The 20,582-nt window shown below is 36.6% G+C and overlaps 1 protein-coding gene across 19 annotated transcripts in view; it reads left to right on the top strand.

Annotated features, from left to right (window-relative positions):
- Positions 1-20,582, top strand: part of LOC105479611 (PDZ and LIM domain 5) — a 217,707-nt gene that overhangs the window by 139,163 nt on the left and 57,962 nt on the right. For 11 of the 19 annotated variants that reach the window (XM_071093301.1, XM_011737639.3, XM_011737638.3 and 8 more), the window contains one exon: positions 20,390-20,509. The exons of 6 other annotated variants lie outside the window; for them this stretch is intronic. In XM_071093301.1, the coding sequence (XP_070949402.1) occupies positions 20,390-20,509 (120 nt within the window). Of the gene's footprint in view, positions 1-456; positions 1,606-20,389; positions 20,510-20,582 lie in introns of those variants that run through there. 2 more of the 19 variants (XM_011737654.2, XM_011737653.2) reach the window with 1 other exon arrangement.

Genomic DNA, 20,582 nt, shown 5'->3' with positions numbered 1-20,582 from the left:
GGCATTTCGTCTTTGCAGCTAGAAGCTAAGCATTTAACTTTGGTGCCTTTTGTGTGACCTAAATGTACAACTTGCAGATTTTTAAAGTAGTGGGTATTGTCTGGGTTTTAAGGCGTGTTTTCCTTAGTATTGAAATAAGAAGTGGGCAGAAGGGTGTATTTTGGGGTGCTTTGCTAACAATACATATGTCTGTGAATGTGCTTGTGTGTTGTCTTGCAGTCACTTTATTTTGAGCATAAAAATATATGTTTCCAAGAGGGATCTATGGATTAATTTCTGTATTTCTAAAAATGCTCCACCCTTAAAATCTTTGCCACTTAATAAAGTAGCTATGTGAAATTAAGCTTTTATAAGGCATGTTTTCTGCATGATGGAATTAGTCTAGAACCTTTTTCCTTCTATTTCTTATGACTCTTCTATCACTCTTTTTTTTTTTTTTTTTTTTTTTCTCCACAGGGAAAAGATACCCCTTCACGTCTTTAGTCCCAAATACACAAAATTACGTGACTGGCACCATGAAGTTTCAGCACGTGCTCTTAACGTACAGTGATTTATGAGCCTTGTCCCCCAAGCAGCCAGCACATACCTTTTCATTTACTTTTTTTCAACTTCATAGCAAAATCTGTATTAAATTTGCCTTACGAAAAAATAGAACTTTTTCTATACTTTTCTAACAATTTCCTATTGTTGTGAGAAAAGGAAGATGAACATGTTTTATGCTAGCTGGTAGCTCACAAATGTAAAACCAAAAAAAAGAAAGAAAGAAAGAAAGAAAGAAAGAATATTAAGGGACTAGATCTGTTCAGTGGATTTGTATCTGTTTTTGTTGTTATTAGGGTAGTAACCTTGGAAAATGAATTATTTTCATAAGTTGAATTTGGTTGGTTGGTTGTAGCAGAGGATAATGAGCAAATAATGTCCTTGTCTAATTTGGAAAATACTTCCTTTATGTTATTAACATTTCCCAAGATTACTTTTTAAGTTTATTATTATGTAACATTCAAGGTTGATTGTAAATTATTCTAAATAAGTAAATATAAGGAGGCAAGAATAAACAGAGAAGACTTTATTAAAGAAGAGTGCACGCAGTGTAGATTTAGGTATCTTTTAAAGTAGGTACTATTCAGGATGGCTCTATGAAGAGGAGGAGGTCCAGATTTGGCTCCTGGAAAAGGAAAGAAGAGAATTTTACCCCATGTGCAATGGAGAAATACAGTATTCTTTGGTTTGGTTGGATTTTCAAATCCTATTTCCTATCAAAGGAAATATCTCTAAGCTAGTGGATGTTTTTAGAGTATAGACAATTTCTAGGTATTAACTAATAAGATATAGAAAAGATAGCTTTGCTTTTTTTAATCAGAAGAACATAAATTATAATATGAATGATTATGAGACATCAGAGAAATATTTTACTTAGTGATATAAACTACTGTGCACTGCTGCTATTCCTAGGAAGCTGTGTTTTGGGCAATACATGGAAGCTAAATATATGACCAGAAATGCTTTCTGCCTTGTAATATAGTGTATTATATATTAGAGCTACATTTAGTAATAAATGCATTTTGAAGTTTGGAAAAGTATTGTAATAAAGTTGCCTTTAACTTAGCTTTGTACTGGTTCTGTTTCCTTGAGGCTAGACACAGTGCCATGCAGGAGTTGTTACAGTATAACTGGGTAAAATAAACAGTTCTCTGACATTTCATTTGGAAAACACTTTTAACTTTGTGAGGTTACTAAAATATGGGTATAAAACATGGCAGGCCAGGCGCAGTGGCTCACGCCTGTAATCCCAGCATTTTGGGAGGCCGAGGCGGGCAAATCACCTGAGGTCGGGAGTTCAAGACCAGACTGACCAACATAGAGAAACCCTGTCTCTACTAAAAATACAAGATTAGCCGGGCGTGTTGGCGCATGTCTGTAATCCCAGGTACTCGGGAGGCTGATGCAGGAAAATCGCTTGAACCTGGGAGGTTCACTAGCAGAGGTTGCGGTGAGCCAAGATCGCACCATTGCATTCCAGTATGGGCAACAAGAGCGAAACTCTATCTCTAAATAAATAAATAAATAAATAAATAAATAAAACATGGTAAAGGATCATGTTTGATTTTTCCCCCTGAATTACTACAATATGTAGTATCCTATGTGAGTAACATAAGATCAGTTGACTGTTGTGCAATATAGAATTATTATTTGTGTGAAACTACTGCTGAAGGACCTTGCCTGCATTCAAGGGTCTATTTTTATTTTTCCAGGTATTCTTTCACTTTAGTGACATAATAGTCTAGTACAACTGCCTGAGAACTTGGAGAAACTAACATTAATTTTAGATAGTGATTGATAAAATTTGGCCTGCCAAATGCATTTTAAAAATAATTCTAGGATTTATCTATGCTCATTTCTAGTATACCTCATGATATATAAGACATCTTTCTTTTGTCATATTAGTTCTTCTTCAGATACTAAGACAGATGTCCTGCCTGCTTGTGTTTTTATGATGCTGACATCAATCCCAGTTATAACTGTGTCTCTGGCCTCTGTAAGAAATTCTACTTTCTTAGACCAGGCTTTCCTATACCCAGTAATTCTTCCAGGATCCCAAAAGATGATGTTTGAGAAACTATAGAATTAAAACCTCATAAAAATAAATGGTGTGGTTGAGTAAACGTGGTATTTTCCACCAATAATCCAATTTCTAGAATAACTACAGAGTGGACAGAAAGAACGACTCAAAAGAACTTTAGGTAAATGGGAAAAATTTTCCCTAATACAGACAAGAGAACCTGTATAGAGTTACAACTTAAAACAGATGTAATTAAAATAAAACTTTAATACCTTGCTTAATTAAAAATGAAGTATTTAGTATTTCATTGAAAGCACAGACTTAGATAATGGAATGATCCATACTTGAGTATGAGGACAAATATTCAGCCAGGATCATAAAGGACATTCCATTTGACCCTGTCAGAAGATGAATTCCTGAGCTCAGTGAATCTCCTGGGACATCTTATATTCCTAGCTTAAACACTAGCCAAAAATTATAAAAGCTTCTTGCAAAAATATTATTGTAAATCTGGTGACCTAATTTATGACTTGTTTTTGTTTGTCTCTCTTATACAGACTCTTCATTATAGGCCTGTTTTTAAAGTGAAATTGGGAAGTTGCTCTTAAGAATGTTTTCAACATTTTTTTCTTTCTTTCTTTCTTTCTTTTTTTTAATTTAAGACAGAGCTGTGCTCTGTCACCCAGGCTGGAGTGCAGTGGCGCGATATTGGCTCACTGTAGCTTCACCTCCCAGGTTTGAGTGATTCTTCTGCCTCAGCCTCCTGAGTAGCTGGGATTACAGGCATGCACCTCCATGCCCAGCTAATTTTCATATATTTTTTAGTAGAGACAGGGTTTCGTCATGTTGGCCAGGCTGGTGTCGAACTTCTGACCTCCAGTTATCCGCCTGCCTCGGCCTCCCAAAGTGCTGGGATTACAGACGTGAGCCACCATACCCGGCCTCAACATTTTTTTCTTATAGTGTTTTATTCACAAGACTGAGTGTCTCACACATGGTCCAATGTATTTTTGTTACCTCAAAAATTATAGTATTTGTGGAAACAAAAGCATTCTTTCATGCATCATTGTGCCCTTTAGGAAGGCTCAGATATATAGACATCTTAGAGTTTATTTAATACAAATTGTGGTGTTAGGACACAGAGTAGCAGTTCCTTCTTTTTTTCAAAATTATTCAAAAATATAGAATGAATTGATTTTCCCTCCAGGTATGTAATTTTGTAATTATTGTGTTTCTGATGTGTATTTAAAAATCATATAAATCATAAATATTTACTCATTGCCAGCATTCATTGTTTCAAATGCATAATTGCTATATATGTAAATGCCAGGCACTAATCAATGTACTAGGGATACAGTAATGAATAACAGATAAATGTATAAGCAAGATGAGCTAAGGTAATTGTGTTACCAAGATAATAAGTTAATATAAAATAAGTATGGCTTAGTCAGGGAAGGATTACTTTAGATTATGTGGACCTCTGAAGAGACAACCTTAATGCCAGCAGCTGGGAGAAAAAAGGAGTCAGCCATGTGATGACTGGAAGGTGGGGAGACAAGTGTGGAAAGGAGCATGCAAGAACACAGAACAGAAAGGTCATTGTGACTGGAGTCCAGGCTAGGCAGGGAAGCGTGCTAGAACTCCTGTACATAGACAAAACACTTATGTTCCCATTCCTATCCATAACGTTTTAAATGGGAAATTATGATATCATATCTAACTGCTTGCAAATAAAATTAGAAAATGAAGAAGCAGGGAGGGTTCCTGTCAGGCGGCTAATTGCAGTGCACTCACCTAGTTGGTGCCAGCCCTGATTATTAACAATTTAATATTTTTCCTGTTGAGACCCAATGAAGACCTAGAAAAGAGAGGCATAAATATATGTTGATAACATGTATGTAGGGAACACAAACAGAATATCCTACAGAGCATACATAAAACCATACAGAAAATACGAAAACACTTTGATGTATTAAATTTGACATATGATGCTCTTCATAATAGTGATGAATTTGAGGATTTAGCTGCTCTGTAAAATCTTGGCTAGAATTGGCTGGACACTTTCCTTTTGTTTATCCCATTCCAGAAAATTCCTTAAAGCAAGTAAATATTTCCTTGCACATTCTTTCCAAAGTAGGAATTATAGTTTTTTTTTCTTGGTTAGAAGTAGTAAGAAGCAGCAAGTGATAAATTCTGAGTTTTAGACTGAGATTTGTAACTCACTGATTACTTTCTGCCCCCAAGTTTCCACTTCTCTGGAGTTAGAATCTATGGTAGACACTGTGCTGCCCACTCAGATATCACTTCAGTGGAGGACTTGATACCACTGCTGATGGGAGTGTGGTAGGCAAACAGCCTTCATGTGCCAGCCCCTTCACAAATCACCTCAGCTGCAGACAGTCCCTCTTCAAGACCCTAGGCTTGGTGGGTCTGCCCACATGCAGTGAACTGATTGATAAGTGGGAAGAGAGGGAAGTAAAAAACCTGGTTATTTCATCCCAATTAAGACCAACTTGAAGGGACCGTTCTAGCTCCAGAGCTGCTGTGGAGTCAGCTGAGGCTGTCCTAAGTTTTGTTTGGCAACTCCACCTCTCCTGCCCATTCCTGCTTCCTTTTCTGTCCTTTCCCCTTCACAGTTATTGACCCTAGAGACATTTCTTAATAAGCATCCTACATGCTAAGCTCTGCTTTCTGGAGAACCTGATCTGCAAAAGAATCATATTTTTGTAGACCCCAGTTTAGACCTCAGTTGCACAGGTTCTCTTTTATTCATCTTCTCGTCACTTTCTTCATCTTGGCCACTTCTTATCTTTTCTCCTTAAATCTTCAACCCAGATCACAAACACAGCATCTAGAAGTCTTCAAAGAAAAGATCAGTTAAGGGAAGACTGAAAGGCATGTGAAAGTCAAAAGGAACATGCATTTACTTTATTTTTTTTGCCTCAAGTTAAGGATGTTTATTTGTTGACTTCATCACAGGCAGCCTAAGAGTAATGAGCCAGCAAATGTATTTAGAAATCAAATATAATCAGAGATATGTGAATGAAGCAATGAAATGAGAAGCTTCAAAATGGGAAATTAGGATTTACCAATTAAATATAATGAACACTTAAAACAGGAAAGCAGAACTTAGAATATTATGATTTTACGTGTTCTAGTCTTCCATATATAGCATTTGGAATCTTATGTATTAGCCATTTAATTTCACTTAATGAATTTTGTGTGAACACACCTGCTGTTTTCTTCACATCCTTAAAAGTTTACTTCTGGTTCTCTTCTGGGGAGATTCTGTTGCCTTTGGAAATGTGTAGGGTAATGTACAGATGTTAAAAGGAAGGAGGATGCTAATGGTGGCTAAATATCTTGTAATGCACTGAAGAATCCCACAGACGGAAGAATCATCCAGCCCAATATACCAGTTGTGTGCTACTGAGAATGACTGGATTGAGTTTAAATATTCCCTTTTCCAAGTTGGTTTTTTGTTGTTGTTGTTGTTGTTTTTCTTTTTCCTTTTTTTTTTTTTTTTTTTTTTTGAGACAGAGTCTCGCTTTGTCACCCAGCCTAGAGTGCAGTGGCGCTATCATGGCTCACTGCACCTCGACCTCCCAGGCTCAAGTGATCATCCCACCTCAGTCTCCCAAGTAGCTGGAACTATAGGCACACACCACCACACCTGGCTAATTTTTTGTAGAGGCAGAATTTTGCCATGTTGCCCAAGCTGATCTTGAACTCTTGGCAATCTGCCTGCCTCAGCCTCCCAAAGTCCTGGGATCATAGGTGTGAGCCATCACATCTGGCCTAGATTTTCTTATTCCTTCCCACAATCATACATTCTCACCTATAGAGCGCCCTCTTCACTGCCCCACCCCACAGTAGAAATAATCTTCTCACCTCTGAACTTACATGCTATATAATTTTTACCTCTCATTTGACACTTACTTTTGTAATTTGTCTTATGGATATTTGTCTACATGTCTTAAGTTTCCAACTAAAGTTTGAGCTCTTTAAAAATGAGAATCTTAGTGTAATAGTATAAATTGGAAGGAAAAGGGATTCTAATAGTCATGGTATTTCTTCCTGGATGCAACTGTAGCTGTGTAAGTAAAGGCCTAGCTATTCAATGAAATGACTCATCTTGAAGATGGTTGTTAAGATTATAAAATTCATCTCTGGTAAACTGTTTCTTCAATTAGAAATACACTGTTGTCAGTCAGCTTAGGCTGCCACAACAAGATACACAGATTGGTTAGTTGGGACAGTAGAAACTTATTATCTCATAGTTCTGGAGACTCTTAAGTTCTAGGTCAAGGTGCCAGCAGAGTTGGTGTCTGTTGAGGCTTCTCCTCATGGTTGTAGATGGCCACTGTCTCACTGTGTCTCCTCACGTGGCTTTTCCTCTGTGGGGGCACAGAGAAAGAGTGAAAGCTCTGGGGTCGCTTTTTCTCATGAGGACATGGTCCCACTTGTATGACCTCATTTAACCTTAATTACCTCTTAAAAGGACCGATCTCAAAATAGTCACATTGCGGGTTAGGGCTCCAACATATGAATACTGGAGGGATACAGTTCGGTCCATAACATACACCAACTGTCTTTGTATACTAATCCTCATTTTGACAGATTATCATTTAAGAAAAAGTTATTCTTAAGTAGAATAATTGACTTGAACCCAATTGGAAGTATTGTTGTCACCTCTCTTTTGGTGCTTCCTTTTTTCCTTTGGATGACCGGTATCTGTCTCCATGTTCTCTTTCCTCAACTAGAGTATATGCTCTTTGAATATAAGAATTTTAGTATGCCCCACCATGTTTGGTACTAAAAGTTACTAATTACATATAATTGCGTATTTCTCCAATTCTCTAATTGTTGAATTTTAGGGAAATTGTTTACAGCATGGCACACACTATCTCTAATGGAATATAAGTTCAATAAAAATATCAAGACATTAAAATATCAAAACATTGATACCTATATTGAAAGTAAAGTGAAACCATACCTAAGTCACTTGAAAGGGGAGTTGTCCTTTGTTGGAGTGATCTAATTGCCAAAAGTTGACATTTTTATCTTGATATTTTCTGTTTGTTAATTAGTTGTGAAAGACTTTTTTTCATTAAATGAACATTTGTTTTTTAATGTCTTCCTTTGTGTTTTTGGTGTGTTTCAACATGAAGAGCATGGTGATTCCTGTGAGGAGAGAATAACAATTTTAAAAATAGGTACATGAAATGCTTAGTTTGTACTCTGAATAGAAATACTAATTGAGAAAATTTTATCATTAATAAGGAAATGTTTAAATTTAAGAATCTAATCTACAACATTGATTTAAAAGAGGCAACAGCCATCTTATCAGTAACATATTAATAATAGAAAGTTATTAATATATGGCCTACCAGAATAGAGAATTATAGGAGGCCATAGAAAATTTTATTTAGAGATAATTATGTTACACACGCGCGCGCGCACACACACACACACACACGTTTATGCCGAAAAATCATATTGTCAAAGTGCAATTTAAGTTAAAAAATATTTTTCTTGATCTCACCACGTTCTCATTTTCTACTGTATTATAATATTAATATCAACCTATGTAGTTTCAAATTTTTAATGCTATATATAAATAAAGTGGCATTTTAGTTTAGCAAAAGGATATCTAAAATAATGATCAAAACATATTTTTATCAGTCGTTCCTTTATCTCCCTTGCTTAAAGAATGATGGGTTCTGATTTTTCACATATTTATTATGGTTGTATTAGTCTGTTCTCATACTGCTATAAAGAACTACCTGAGACTGGGTAATTTATGAGGAAAAGAGGTTTAATTGACTCATAGTTCCACAGGCTTAGCAGGAATCATGGGTTGGGAGGCCTCAGGAAACTTACAATCATGGTGGAAGGTGAAGGGGAAACTGTACATCTTCACAATGGTGAGCAGGAGAGAGCGAGAAGGGGGAGGTGCCACACACTTTTAAACAACCGGATCTCGTGAGAACAAACTCACTGTCATGAGAATAGCATGGGAAAACCACCCCAATGATCCAGTCACCTCCTGCCAGGTCCCTCCCTCAACACGTGGGGGTTATAATTTGACAGGTGATTTGCGTGGGGACACAGAGCCAAACCATATCAATGGTTAAGCATTATAAGGTATGATATGGCTTCCCAATTGTCAAAGAATTAAAATGTTCATTAGGAGAAGAGTGACTGCTTCTCCCTTTAGTAGAAAAACAATTCAAACTCAGGTTACCAGTTACAATACACAACTGAAACAGTTATGTTGAGGGGGGGAAACCATCTTCTTATAGACTATCTTCTAGCACCAAATAATGTCCACATGATTTCTGGCTGAAGGCCATCAGAATGAAATTTTAGAACTGGAAGAATAGAGTTAAAGTTACTTTATAAGGAGAAACCTATTGCCTTTGTACATTCATTGAAAATTTAGGAAGCATAAATTACATATTTCTGAACATACTGTTTTGTAAGTTTTTTAAGAAAACTTTGTTTGTTAATATTCATTGACCCACACTAAATAGATTAATGAAGAAACAGTTTGCTGACCCATCCCATGTCTTCATTATTGCTGTGTTTCACAAACATACTGGTCTCTTGTGACATGTCCTTATTAAGTAAGACAACATTAGTTGAGTATATTACCTAAAGCTGCTATTCTTAATAAGCTATGCGAAGAAAGCAGGAATTATTCCCTAGCCTAATACTTGCACATATTTTCATGAAGTAAGAATTAACAATTGAATTTACCCCAAAATATAGTACAGCAAGATACATTTCCACAAAATATGTTTGCCAACCTGTAAAAAAAGACCACGGGTCAAAAAAATGGGTATATGATCAAGTAGTTTTTGTCTCTTGCAAAATAATGGAATATTTCTAATTGATCTTTGATTTTCTGCTGGTTGAGTATACTGTTTTATGCAAATACTGTTTTGCTGACTACAATGTAAAGGTCGCCATCTATTGAACATAAGTAATTACTACACTTCAGTTCCTTGTGAGACTAGTACTTAAAAATTATTGAGGCAAGAAACATAGTTCCTATGTATTTTCATATACAAATTGTTTAATTCTCTGTTAATGCTGGAAATATCTGTTGTTGTTGTTTACCAAATTAAACTTGTACTATTAGCACTTACAATGATCTGTTATTTATAAAAGTGTTCGTAATATGCACAGTTGGCCTTCATAATCCCAGAATATTCACCAAGTTCCTTAGAGGCAGAATTTTGTCAGACCGGTAATTCTTCTCTTGTAATGCTGTTTGGATAAGTTGTTTTCCTCACCTTTAGAGAAGTAAATTACACAGAAAATTATTTTATTGAATTAAACCAGAAAATTAAAGAAACTTATCTTTACTAAAACTCAGTATTGAAGAAGACTTCTGCACTTTAGTTTTTTTTTGTTTTTTTTTTTTACTTCAAAAGAAATCACAACTTTAAAAATTAATTACGAGCATTGATAAAAGGCAGTCTTCAAAATCATGGAAGGCTTAATTTCTATCTTTTGCTGTTATTCTATTTTATGTATTTCAGTCACATTGAAGGTTTAAGAGGTCTGAGTTTTTCTACTTTTATATTATGTGAAGGTTTGTTTATTAGAATGATATGATTTTATAAAAGAAAATTGAACCAATATATTACATAATATAGTATAAAGCATATGACAGATAAGGATATTTGGACATCTTCATTTTCCTTTTGGTCAAATTAAAGAACTATCTACAAATTGCATTTATCTTAAAATTAGTCTCACGTGTCCATGTATTCTCTTTTGTGTTTCTCTATTTTTGTATGTATTAAAGGGTATTGTTTGAATGCTACTCCTGTGTCCAACTCAGTAATAAGTGTTCATCTCACAGATGCACCTAACTGACTACTCCCAAAGATTCTGAATTTATATCTTTGAACAGAAGAATGTGTTAAAACTAAGGTGACACCTGTTGCATAATTTTCAAGTTAGTGGTACACACTTATTTTGCCTCTTCACATACTTCATTCTTTATCCTGAAATGCTAGTACTTTTTAAGAAGAAAAAAATTGAGAAGAAATTTCTGAAAGATTTTAATGTCTTCAGGTAGTTGCATATCATTGGTTAGACAGTGAGTGAACTTGAAGCTTTAATACAGAGAAGCAACACTTAAACAAATTTGATGGAATCAAGTTTAGCCTTGGCTTACAACAGTGGAATCACATACTTGTTAAAATCAGCAAAGCTCTCAGCAGGGATGTTGGAGCAGAATCACAGGTATGTTTTAAAAAAGTACACCCACCAACAGTAAAACCAAAAATCCTTTATATATGAAAGGTAAAACAATCAGATAGCATCTATTCAAGGGATAAGTAAAAAAAAGAAGTGATGTTGTCAAGGGTGATTGTGAAACTAATAAATGCTCTGTGTCGAAAGACATAGCAAATAAAAATAACCGAAATCCAGACGTTTATTTACATCCTGGAGGGATTTGAAGCCCCAGATAGAAAGTGATTCTAAATGGTTCTCGCTAGACTCTTTTCCCTAATGACTTACAGTTCAGTGTATGTAGACGACTTACAGATGAGATTCACTGAGTACTATCTGCGTTTGTTTCAAATCCTGTAGGGGAAAGAAAATAGAAGAGTGGTAAAAGGAAAATATAGTACTGATTTTCAAAAAAGAAAAAAAAAAGTGAACGTTTAACCATAAACTAATTTGAACTTGAGATCACCTGGAAAAAAGTCAAGCAGGCATTCTGAAAAGCATGGCTAGTGAGCACTGAGAAGAGGAGGGCAGAATTGCCAAGACCCAGAATAAGTTCTCAAGAAACACATCACATCCAACTTAACACATTTTGGATAGATTGGGGGGAGATGTTAATTTTAACAATTAATCAAAGAAAGGCCCTTAAAATTCTTTTGAATTTAATAATGAATTGAGGTTGATAAGTATCATGTTTGTAAATGCATAAAAGGTTGAAGGAGTTTAGCCAAAGAATATTGTTTAAAGGATTAGTGACTTGGATGAGGAGGTCCACAATTTGCTGCCCATATTTGTGAGTACCATGAAGCAGGGAGATACAGCATACATGTTCAGTAACCAGTAAGGTTGGCAAAACTAAATATTAAAGAAGGATTTTTAAAAGAAAATAAACCCAGTAAGAGTGAGTCATGTCGTATGGCTCCTAAAATGATAAGCAATAGTTCTGTTTTGCACTAGTAAATCCCACCTGGTGGCATATTATGCTAGTCCTTGACATTAATCTCTGACAATTACATAGATAATCCCAAGAAAATCAACTGAAGACTCACTGAGACAATTAAGCTGTCTTTGGGTGAAAAGCAGTTATATGAGAAGTTGATACTAGATGATAATCTGGGCTGGTTATTTGACCTAAATCCAAGCGGGTCTTTTTCCCTAAACATTCTAGTTTAGTCTCAGGCCTCACTTATTAGCAGTGGCCCCTGCTCATGTTTAGCATATATTATATATAATAAATACATCCAACAAATGTTTATCAGGCACTTATTTGTGCTGGTTTCTAGGAAAATGAAGGTGCTATTATGAACTTAGTCTAGTAGAGCAGACATGCAATGAAAAAGCAAAATAAGGAAAAATACAGTTTTAGGTTATGATATATTCTATAAAGTAATATAGTATAACATCAATATAATGAGGGGAGGGGAAGAGTAAGGTCATTAGACTCTAGTTAGAGAAAAAGATAATTTGAGCTGAAATGTGAGTGCCCTGAAGGAGTCAGTCATAAGGATATGGAGATGTCCTCTCCAGGCAGAAGGAAGAACAAATGCAGAGTCCCTGAGACAGGAGTCAGTTGGTGTGTTTAAGGAACTGAAAAAGAGCCATTTTGAATGGGGCATAGTAAATAAGAGAGAAAATGATAAGAGAGTACATGAAGTAGTCAGGGGCCAGATTATTGATTGCCTTGTAGGTTGTGTTAAGGAGTTTAGATTATTTTCCTAATTAAATGAGAGGCCCAATATAGGATTGTAGTCATAGGAGTAACATCTGATGTGTATTTTTAACAGATCACCCTGAATACTATGGAAAATTCATTGTAAGGGAGAAATAATGAAAGCAGGAGACTCTCATGAGTATCCCCATAGTTCAGGCAAGCATTGTAGTGGCTGTGGAGATAGAGAGCATTGGATAGGTTTGTATTTTAGAGGAAGAGCTGATAGGTGTGTAGAAATATTGAGGTGGAGGGTAATGGAGAGTGGAAAATTGGTAAGTCAGTGAATTTGTAAAGAGCTAGTTCAGTTGATAAGAGTTAATGAGAATGGTCAGAGTCAATTTGGTACAGTAAAAAAAGCTAATAGAATCAAGAGATAGCAGACTGAGAAAAAAAGGGTCCTTAAAATTTAAATTTCAGAGATGTTGTACTTGTTGATGAAAAATTAAAGGTTATGAATTTTGGAGTGCATGCTGATGTATTCCAGGTGTAAGACTTAGCCTTAGAGGAATATATCATTGAAGTGAAGAAGTCAAAGAATTTAATAGTAATATTATTTATTCAGTGATTGTACATGATTATTGAAATAATCATGAGAGATTGTTGGAATGGGGTAAAGAGGAAGGCAGTCAGTAGCTAAAACAAACAGTGGGTGAAGTAGAGACAAGACAGTAGGAAGGCCATATAGTGAATGGTATAGTGAGTCTCCAAGGACTTGGGATTTTAGAGGATCGAAGATGACTGATAGTAGTTAAAACAGTAACGAGGAGCACACTTGCTCTATCTCCAGGTTTATAAGAATAAGGCATATGAAAGAAAAAGCAACCTCTGTTTGAAGAGACTGCAAAGAAGGTATAGTAAAACAGTAAAGGGTTTATGAGGGCTGTGATAGATGGTGAAGTGATTAGATTAGGAGATGAACAAAGCAGTAAAGAAGTAAGAGTCCAGGAGATGCTCGATGACCCAAGGGATTTGACCTTCTGGTTGTGGCAGGTAAACAAGGTTAAGTGGGAAGATTGATGGGATTAATCCTCAGAGTCCATTACAGGAAAATGGATACTGGAATGTAAGCTTCATGAAGGCAGGAAATTAAAGTGGACAATAGGATGTGTGAAGGTGCCTGACACAAAGTGGGAATTCAAGTAATTGTTTTTTGTTATTGAATGAATGAGTGAACGCAATGAGTGATTGAATGGGTGCGTTCAGGACATATGATCCAGAATATTTGGTTAGTGAGTGTGTAGCCACTTGGCTATTGTTCTGTAATGCCAACAGGACACTTTCACTGGAGCGTGAGGTACTGTGGTGGCTTTCTCAAGAAATGTGGCCTCTTTAAGGATTCACTGTGGGTGGCTGTTCAGTGGTACACATTCAGACATATTCTTTTATATTTTCAAACAGCTAACTTGTCTCAACACTATTCATTAAATAATACATGCCTTTCTCCTCTTTATCCCGAATCTGAAAAATACCTTTATTGTTTATAAATTCTTTTTCTAATATTAGGATTATGTTAAAACTACAAAATGGCAGATTTTTGTTGCATATAAGAAGCTATTTCTAACTAGTATAAATTTTTGAAGTCATGGATCAGAATGATCCAGTGAAGAAATTGGTGATGGAAAGTGAGAGGGCCTAAAGTTAGTGATAAGTGCCCTGCAGTTACTGAGGAAGTCAGGCTTTTATCAGGGGATTGCTCCAAGTGACTTTTAAGTTGTCATTACACCTTAAAATCTTCATATTATATTTGCATTTTGTATAGATATAATACATGCTCATTCTTTACCTGGCTTTAGACCCTATAGAACATTTTCTATGTAGAGATCAAAGAATACTCTAGATAACTAAAGAATTTACAAAACACTAAGTACTGAACACTTAATAATGATAAAATCCGTTATGGGGTGGCAACAGCAGAGAAATGTGTACAAGTTAAGGCAGAGTTTGAAAGATGTGAGAAAATGGAAATTGTCATCAAAGAGCAAACTCTTCCCCTAACACAAATGTCTTAGTTCAAGCTGTTAGAAAAAAAATATCATGGACTGGGTGGCTTAAACAACGGTTATTTCTCATAGTTCTGGAGTCTGGGAAGTCAAGATCCAGGCACCTGTATACTCAGTGTCTGGTGAGGGACTGCTGCTTAGTTCATAGATGATGCCTTCTCACTGTGTCCTCACATGGTAGGGGAGAGGGAGCTCTCTAAGGTATCTCTTATAAGGGACCCCATTCATGAGCGCTGTCTGCCTGTGTGACCTAATCATCTCCCAAAGGCCTCACCTAATACTATCACATAGGGGGTTAGGATTTTGACATATGATTTGGGGGTGGGGGGACACAAACATTCACTGTATAGCAACAAATGGTAAGTTCCAATTCCTTCAGCAATATCCCTTTTTTGTTTCCTTATCTTTTCCTTGCTTAAGTAAGTGGGAAGCTCCTAGAAAAATTATTTCTTTGAGTTAGTCCTTGTTTGCTCTTACAAAAAATCAACCTCATTTATATTTTTTTTAGTAGGGACGGGGTTTTGCCATGTTGACCAGGCTGGTCTCGAACTCCTGACCTCAGGTGATCCACCTGCCTTGGCCTCCCAAAGTGCTGGGATTATAGATGTGAGCCACCGTGCCAGGCCCCTGCAGCCTGGTTTCTGTTCTCCTCATTCCACTGAAGTTATTCTAACCATGGGTGCTAGTACAGTAGCTCCACCATATACCAAACTACTGACTTTAGCATATTACCAAGGATAATTTTAATACCAGCGTTGTAAGATTATTGGGAAGGATTAAATATGATGATACATATTAAGTGATGAAAAAATATATGCTTTTATTATTATAAATTATCATTAATGACCAAGAGCCTGAATTATGGAAGAACTTAGTTTGTTCAAGACATTGAACAGGTAGTCTAATGTGACTGGAGTTCAGTGAACAAAGGGAAAATTGATGTGGAAAGGTACTTGAGAGGTTGATCATAACAGGTCATTTGGGGATTTGTAGAGCATGTTAAGCATTTTGGGTATTATCCTAACTGCGGTAGGAATTCATTGCAAGGTTTTAATCAAAAGAATGATTTGATAAAATGTGTTTTGTTTTTTCTTAAGGCATGTGGGCTATACTAAACCATGCCAGAAAACACAGGGGCTGGATGGGACAGGATTTGGCAAGAGAGGAAGCAAGAGAGCAGTTAGACAGTTCTTAAATCACTAGTATAAGTTAGTGCTTATCATAGTCTAGATGAGAAAGGGTGGTAGCAGAGAAGTGGGATAGATGGATGGTGTAATGAGAAAAACTTGGGACTATAATGCCCCCCCCAACCCCTGCAAACTGGGAAAACTGGGAAGTTGCCAAGAGACTAAAGAATGACTCAGACAAGTCCAGCTTGATGAGTAGATGAGTTTATGAGGACTTACATACAGGTCACTACTAGACAGCAGCAGTATGGCTCCAAGAGACCCACAGCACCTCCCATCTCTAGGCTGCTTTTAAGCTAATTTTCTGGCTCTTTGCCATGTGTGTGTATGTGTGTGTTTGTGTGTACGCCGTGTGTGTGTGTGTGTGTGTGTACGCCCACACATGTGCGTGTGTGCATATAATAGGACTGTTTTCCTTGGTATATTCCCAGCCATGCCTCAGGATGTTTGGGTTCTCAGGGACACCTGCTCCTTGGCTAGGCACCATGGCCGTAGCTAACTGCCTGGCCCTCAAGGTTCAAGCATTGAATATAATACCCTTAAGTAACCTGGTAGGGGACCCGTCACACCACCGATGGATTAAAAATATAAATTTGGAAGTAGAGTCACTGGGACATGGTGAAAGATGATTTGAGATAGAGAGATATTAGAGGTACTAATAACTAAAGGGCAATTCAAAATATGGGCTACTGCTCATAGGGGAGAGCTGGGCTAGATATAAATCTGGACATTAGGTGGTATTGAAGCTACAGGAGAGAGTAATGTCACTAAGAGTACAGTGAAATAAAGCCTAGGACAGAGAACTCTCAGGAAACGGAATAGCCAGTGAAAGAATAATAAAAACAGGCAGGTGAATAGGGTTGAGGCACAGATGACAGGAAAAGAGAAGCAGTAGTCAGTTGAGCCAGACACTAAGTAAAATGAGGAATGCACACAAAACGACAAATACTGTATGATTCCACTGATAGGAAGTATCTAATGTAGTCATCTTTGGGCCAGGTGCGGTGGCTCACGCCTGTAATCCCAGCACTTTGGGAGGTTGGGACTTTGAGACCAGCCTGACTAACATGGAGAAACCCCGTCTCTACTAAAAATACAAAAATTAACCAGGCGTGGTGGCACGTGCCTGTAATCCCAGCTACTTGGGAGGCTGAGGCAGGAGAATCCTTTGAACCAGGGAGGTGGAGGTTGCAGTGAGCCGGAATCGCGCCACTGTACTCCAGCCTGGGTGACAGAGTGCGACTCTTGTCTCCAAAAAAGAATTAAAATAAAGTAGTCATCTTCATAGAAACAGTAGAATGGTGGTGGTTACCACGGGCTAGGTGGAAAATGTAGGGGTAGTTGTTCAATGGGTATAGAGTTTCGAATATGCAAGATGAAAAACTTTTGGAGATCTCTTCCACAATAATGTGAACATACCTCACACTACTGACTGTGCAATTGAAAATGGTTAAGATAGTAAGTTTCATGTTATGTATTTTTTACCACAGTTTTTAAAATGAGGAATGCACATTGTCCATTGAATTTAGCCACAAAAAGGTCATCAGTGACCTTAGCAAGATGCAGTTTCATAGAGTGTTGGGGATTGGAGTCTAGTTGAGATGACTGAAGACTGACAGTCAAGTGAGTGTACTGTTATTTCAGAGTCTGGCTGGTAAGGGGAATAGGAAAATAGAAGGTAAAGATAGTCTGTTGTTTTTAAGAGAAACTACAGCATTTTAAAAGAGGACTCAAAGCATCCAGTAGAGGAGGAGAGATGGAATAATTGAGGCCACTGAGATTAAGGGAGGAGATGGAGTACACAGCATAAGAATGTTGCTATTGGGCAGTTGTCAGGACTAGGGTATAGAAAAAGAATTCTTCTTACTGGTCCTACAGGATGGTAAGGATGGTAAATTAGTAGATGGACAACTCACACCTGATTTGCTGGACAGATTGTTCACAAGGGTCCTTATTGAACAAGTGCAGAGATTGTGCAGAAAAAGACACATTGCATCAATAGCTTTTTGTTCTTGTATCCTGAGAAAAGCAAGCCAAAAGGGAAAGACTTTATCTGGGAAAGAGAAAGTCTTCATACCTCTCTGTGGTGAGAAATGAAAACTCATTTAAGCAAGACAAGGCCAAAAATTTGGCTGCTGCAGATATGCTGTTAATCAGAGCTTCTTCCAACCTAAAAGGAGTAAACATTGGGGAATGTCAGAGTGAGAACGGACACTGATATTTGTTCCATAGTAAATAAGGTAGTTTAAGATTTTGTCTTAAGTCAGGTTTTAAGAGTTTGGCTAAGCAACGAAGAGATAATCAATATGTGTAACACATGGGAAACCTCCCAAGTGCATTTGCTTGGAAGCATGGAGATCATCTCCAAAGGTGTTTCATGATTTATGTGAAATTTATTCTCAAATGGCACTCAGCTTTTTCCAGTCAGCATATTTCATGGAGATGTTGGAAGACTCAACTTCTCCAAATCCTTTTTCTTTTTTTCTTTTTAATCTGTCCTGTGGTAATATGTAGATATTGATAATAATTCATACGCATATTTTCTTTTTTCCTGAAATATTTGTAATATTTTAATATCATAAAGGACATTTCTTTAAAGGTATTTTTGGAACACTATCCATTCCTTTGAAGTTATCATGTGTCCACTTATGCAAAAATCTGTTTAGTCAGAATTGTGACACAGTCTTTAGAAGGTACAAATGTGTTTCAATATACAAATATTGTGAATTCATTATTGGGAAAAAATAAATTTCAAGCTTTTATTCACAAATATTTGTTAACCTTATGGTAAGCATTTTGTTACACTTCATGTATAATAGTAACTATTGATGTCAGGGAACTTCTAATCTACTGAGATTGTCTGGATTTAAATAACGACACAAATTGTATAATAATAACAAATTCTATGAGTAAAAAGTACAGACTGCTATGACAGCACATGACAGGGGCAGCTAAGGTGGCTTGGGGAATCAGGGAGGCTTCTGGGAGGAGGTGACGTTTAAACTGAGGCCAGGAGGATGCTTAGGAGTTATCCCAGTGAAGGTGTGGTAGAGCGAGGGCTGTAGACAGTGAGGAGTAGGAGACTGTGCAGAGGCCAGGAGGGGGAAAGAAGCAGGGCCTTTTTCAAAAAGAAAGGAAGGCCCAGTGGACTGGAGCAAGCCAAAGAGAGTGGACAAGCTTCATGACATAATACTGAAGAACAGGTAGCCCAGGATCACTTAGAGCAGGGCTAGACTAAGCAACAGACATGATCACATTTGTATTTTTCAGAGTTCACTCTGGTAGCTATGTGGAGAAGTTATTTTCTAGGACAGGGGTCGCAAATTTTTTTCTGTAAAGGTCCAGATAGGAAATGTACTGGATTTTTCAGGCCATATGGTCTGTCACAATTGGTCAGTTCTCATATCATATGAAAGTAGCCATAGACATATGAAGAATGAACCTGGCTGTGTTCCAGTAAAGTTTCAATAAAACCTTATTTATGGATGCTGAAATTTGAATTTTATATAATTTTTGTGTGTCATCATATTATTATTTTGATTTTCTTAACCATTAACCATTTAAAAATATGAAAACTATTCTTAGGCCATACAAAGACAGGCAGGGCCTGAATTTGGCCAGCATGCCATGGTTTGCTGACCCATGTTATGGTTCTTATGTTTCTTATTCTCTTAACCTTTCTGCTCTATCTCTTAAATAATGTTTTAGTTCTATCATAACATTTTTCTTCAACTGTCTACATTTTTTCAACACTCTGGTAAAGGTATGACTAATGTGGAATAAAAAACAGGAATAGAACCTCTCCTTTTCTATTTTTTAATTCATTTGAAAATCAGTGTAAAATGACTGACCATTCTATTTTTTTATCCGCAGACTGTTTTTTTTTTTTTAATGGCTAATTTTGTATTTTTCCTGTTTTATTTTTCTTCCCAAAGCTTTATACTTGATGCTTTCTTTTTATTGAACTTAACATTGAGTTTTTCATTTTTTCTTTACCTGGCAATAGTTCTTCTAAAATTTAATTCTGGCATTCTAAATAAAAAATAGTACAGATAACAAAAAATCAAAGTAAAGAATACTCAAAACAAAGCCCTGCGATTGCATGCCACCATCTGTTGTACGAGCAGATAAAATAGTTTGTTTACATCAAGACAAACAACATCCATATAACTTCAGATCTACAAACACAACATTCTGATGTGAACTTTTTGGTTGCTTTCTTATAGGACACTTTTAGGCAGCTGCCTCACAATGTGCTGGAAAACATTATATAGTGGAAATAGTACAGGCAGACCTGGTCCAAATTCCACCTGACCCTTACTAGATGTATGGTATTGGGCAACTTAATTAACTTCTTGGAGCCTAAGTTTTTTTAAAGCATTCAAAATACATAGTCAGTGAATGGGAATTTCCACTTTCTTTTCGCCTGTAAGCATAATATTTTATTACATAGAAGTAGTCATGTTAAAGAATTTGGGGGAAAACAGCCCATATTTTGTGGTGGCAGAACTGTTGGTTTTTGTTTTAACCATTTGTAGATGTGAAGTAAAAAAAAAAAAAACAAATAGTGTTCCCAAAATTGAACTAATAGACATTTAAAAGATGGTATAGATGATAAATGTCTTTTGTACTTTTCATTACTATTTCCTTTGCCTTATATATTTTACTTCTGAAAACTTAGGTTTGACAGTTCTCTGGGAGACCTGCCTAAGAGTGGACCTCACCCACCTGCAACTCCTCAGGTGTTAACCATTGGTAGCCAAGTGGCCATACTTTCTAAAGTAGCAACTACTTATTCTAGGTAGACTTTTCCTTCTTGTTTCTAAATTTCAAAACTGGTAGTGAATTTAAGTATACTAAACTGTTTGAAAAAG

This window comes from Macaca nemestrina, chromosome 3 (genome assembly GCF_043159975.1).
Source record: "Macaca nemestrina isolate mMacNem1 chromosome 3, mMacNem.hap1, whole genome shotgun sequence".
NCBI lineage: Eukaryota > Metazoa > Chordata > Mammalia > Primates > Cercopithecidae > Macaca > Macaca nemestrina.
The sequence above is the reverse complement of the archived record's forward strand: the minus strand, read 5'-3'. Positions and strand labels throughout refer to the sequence as shown.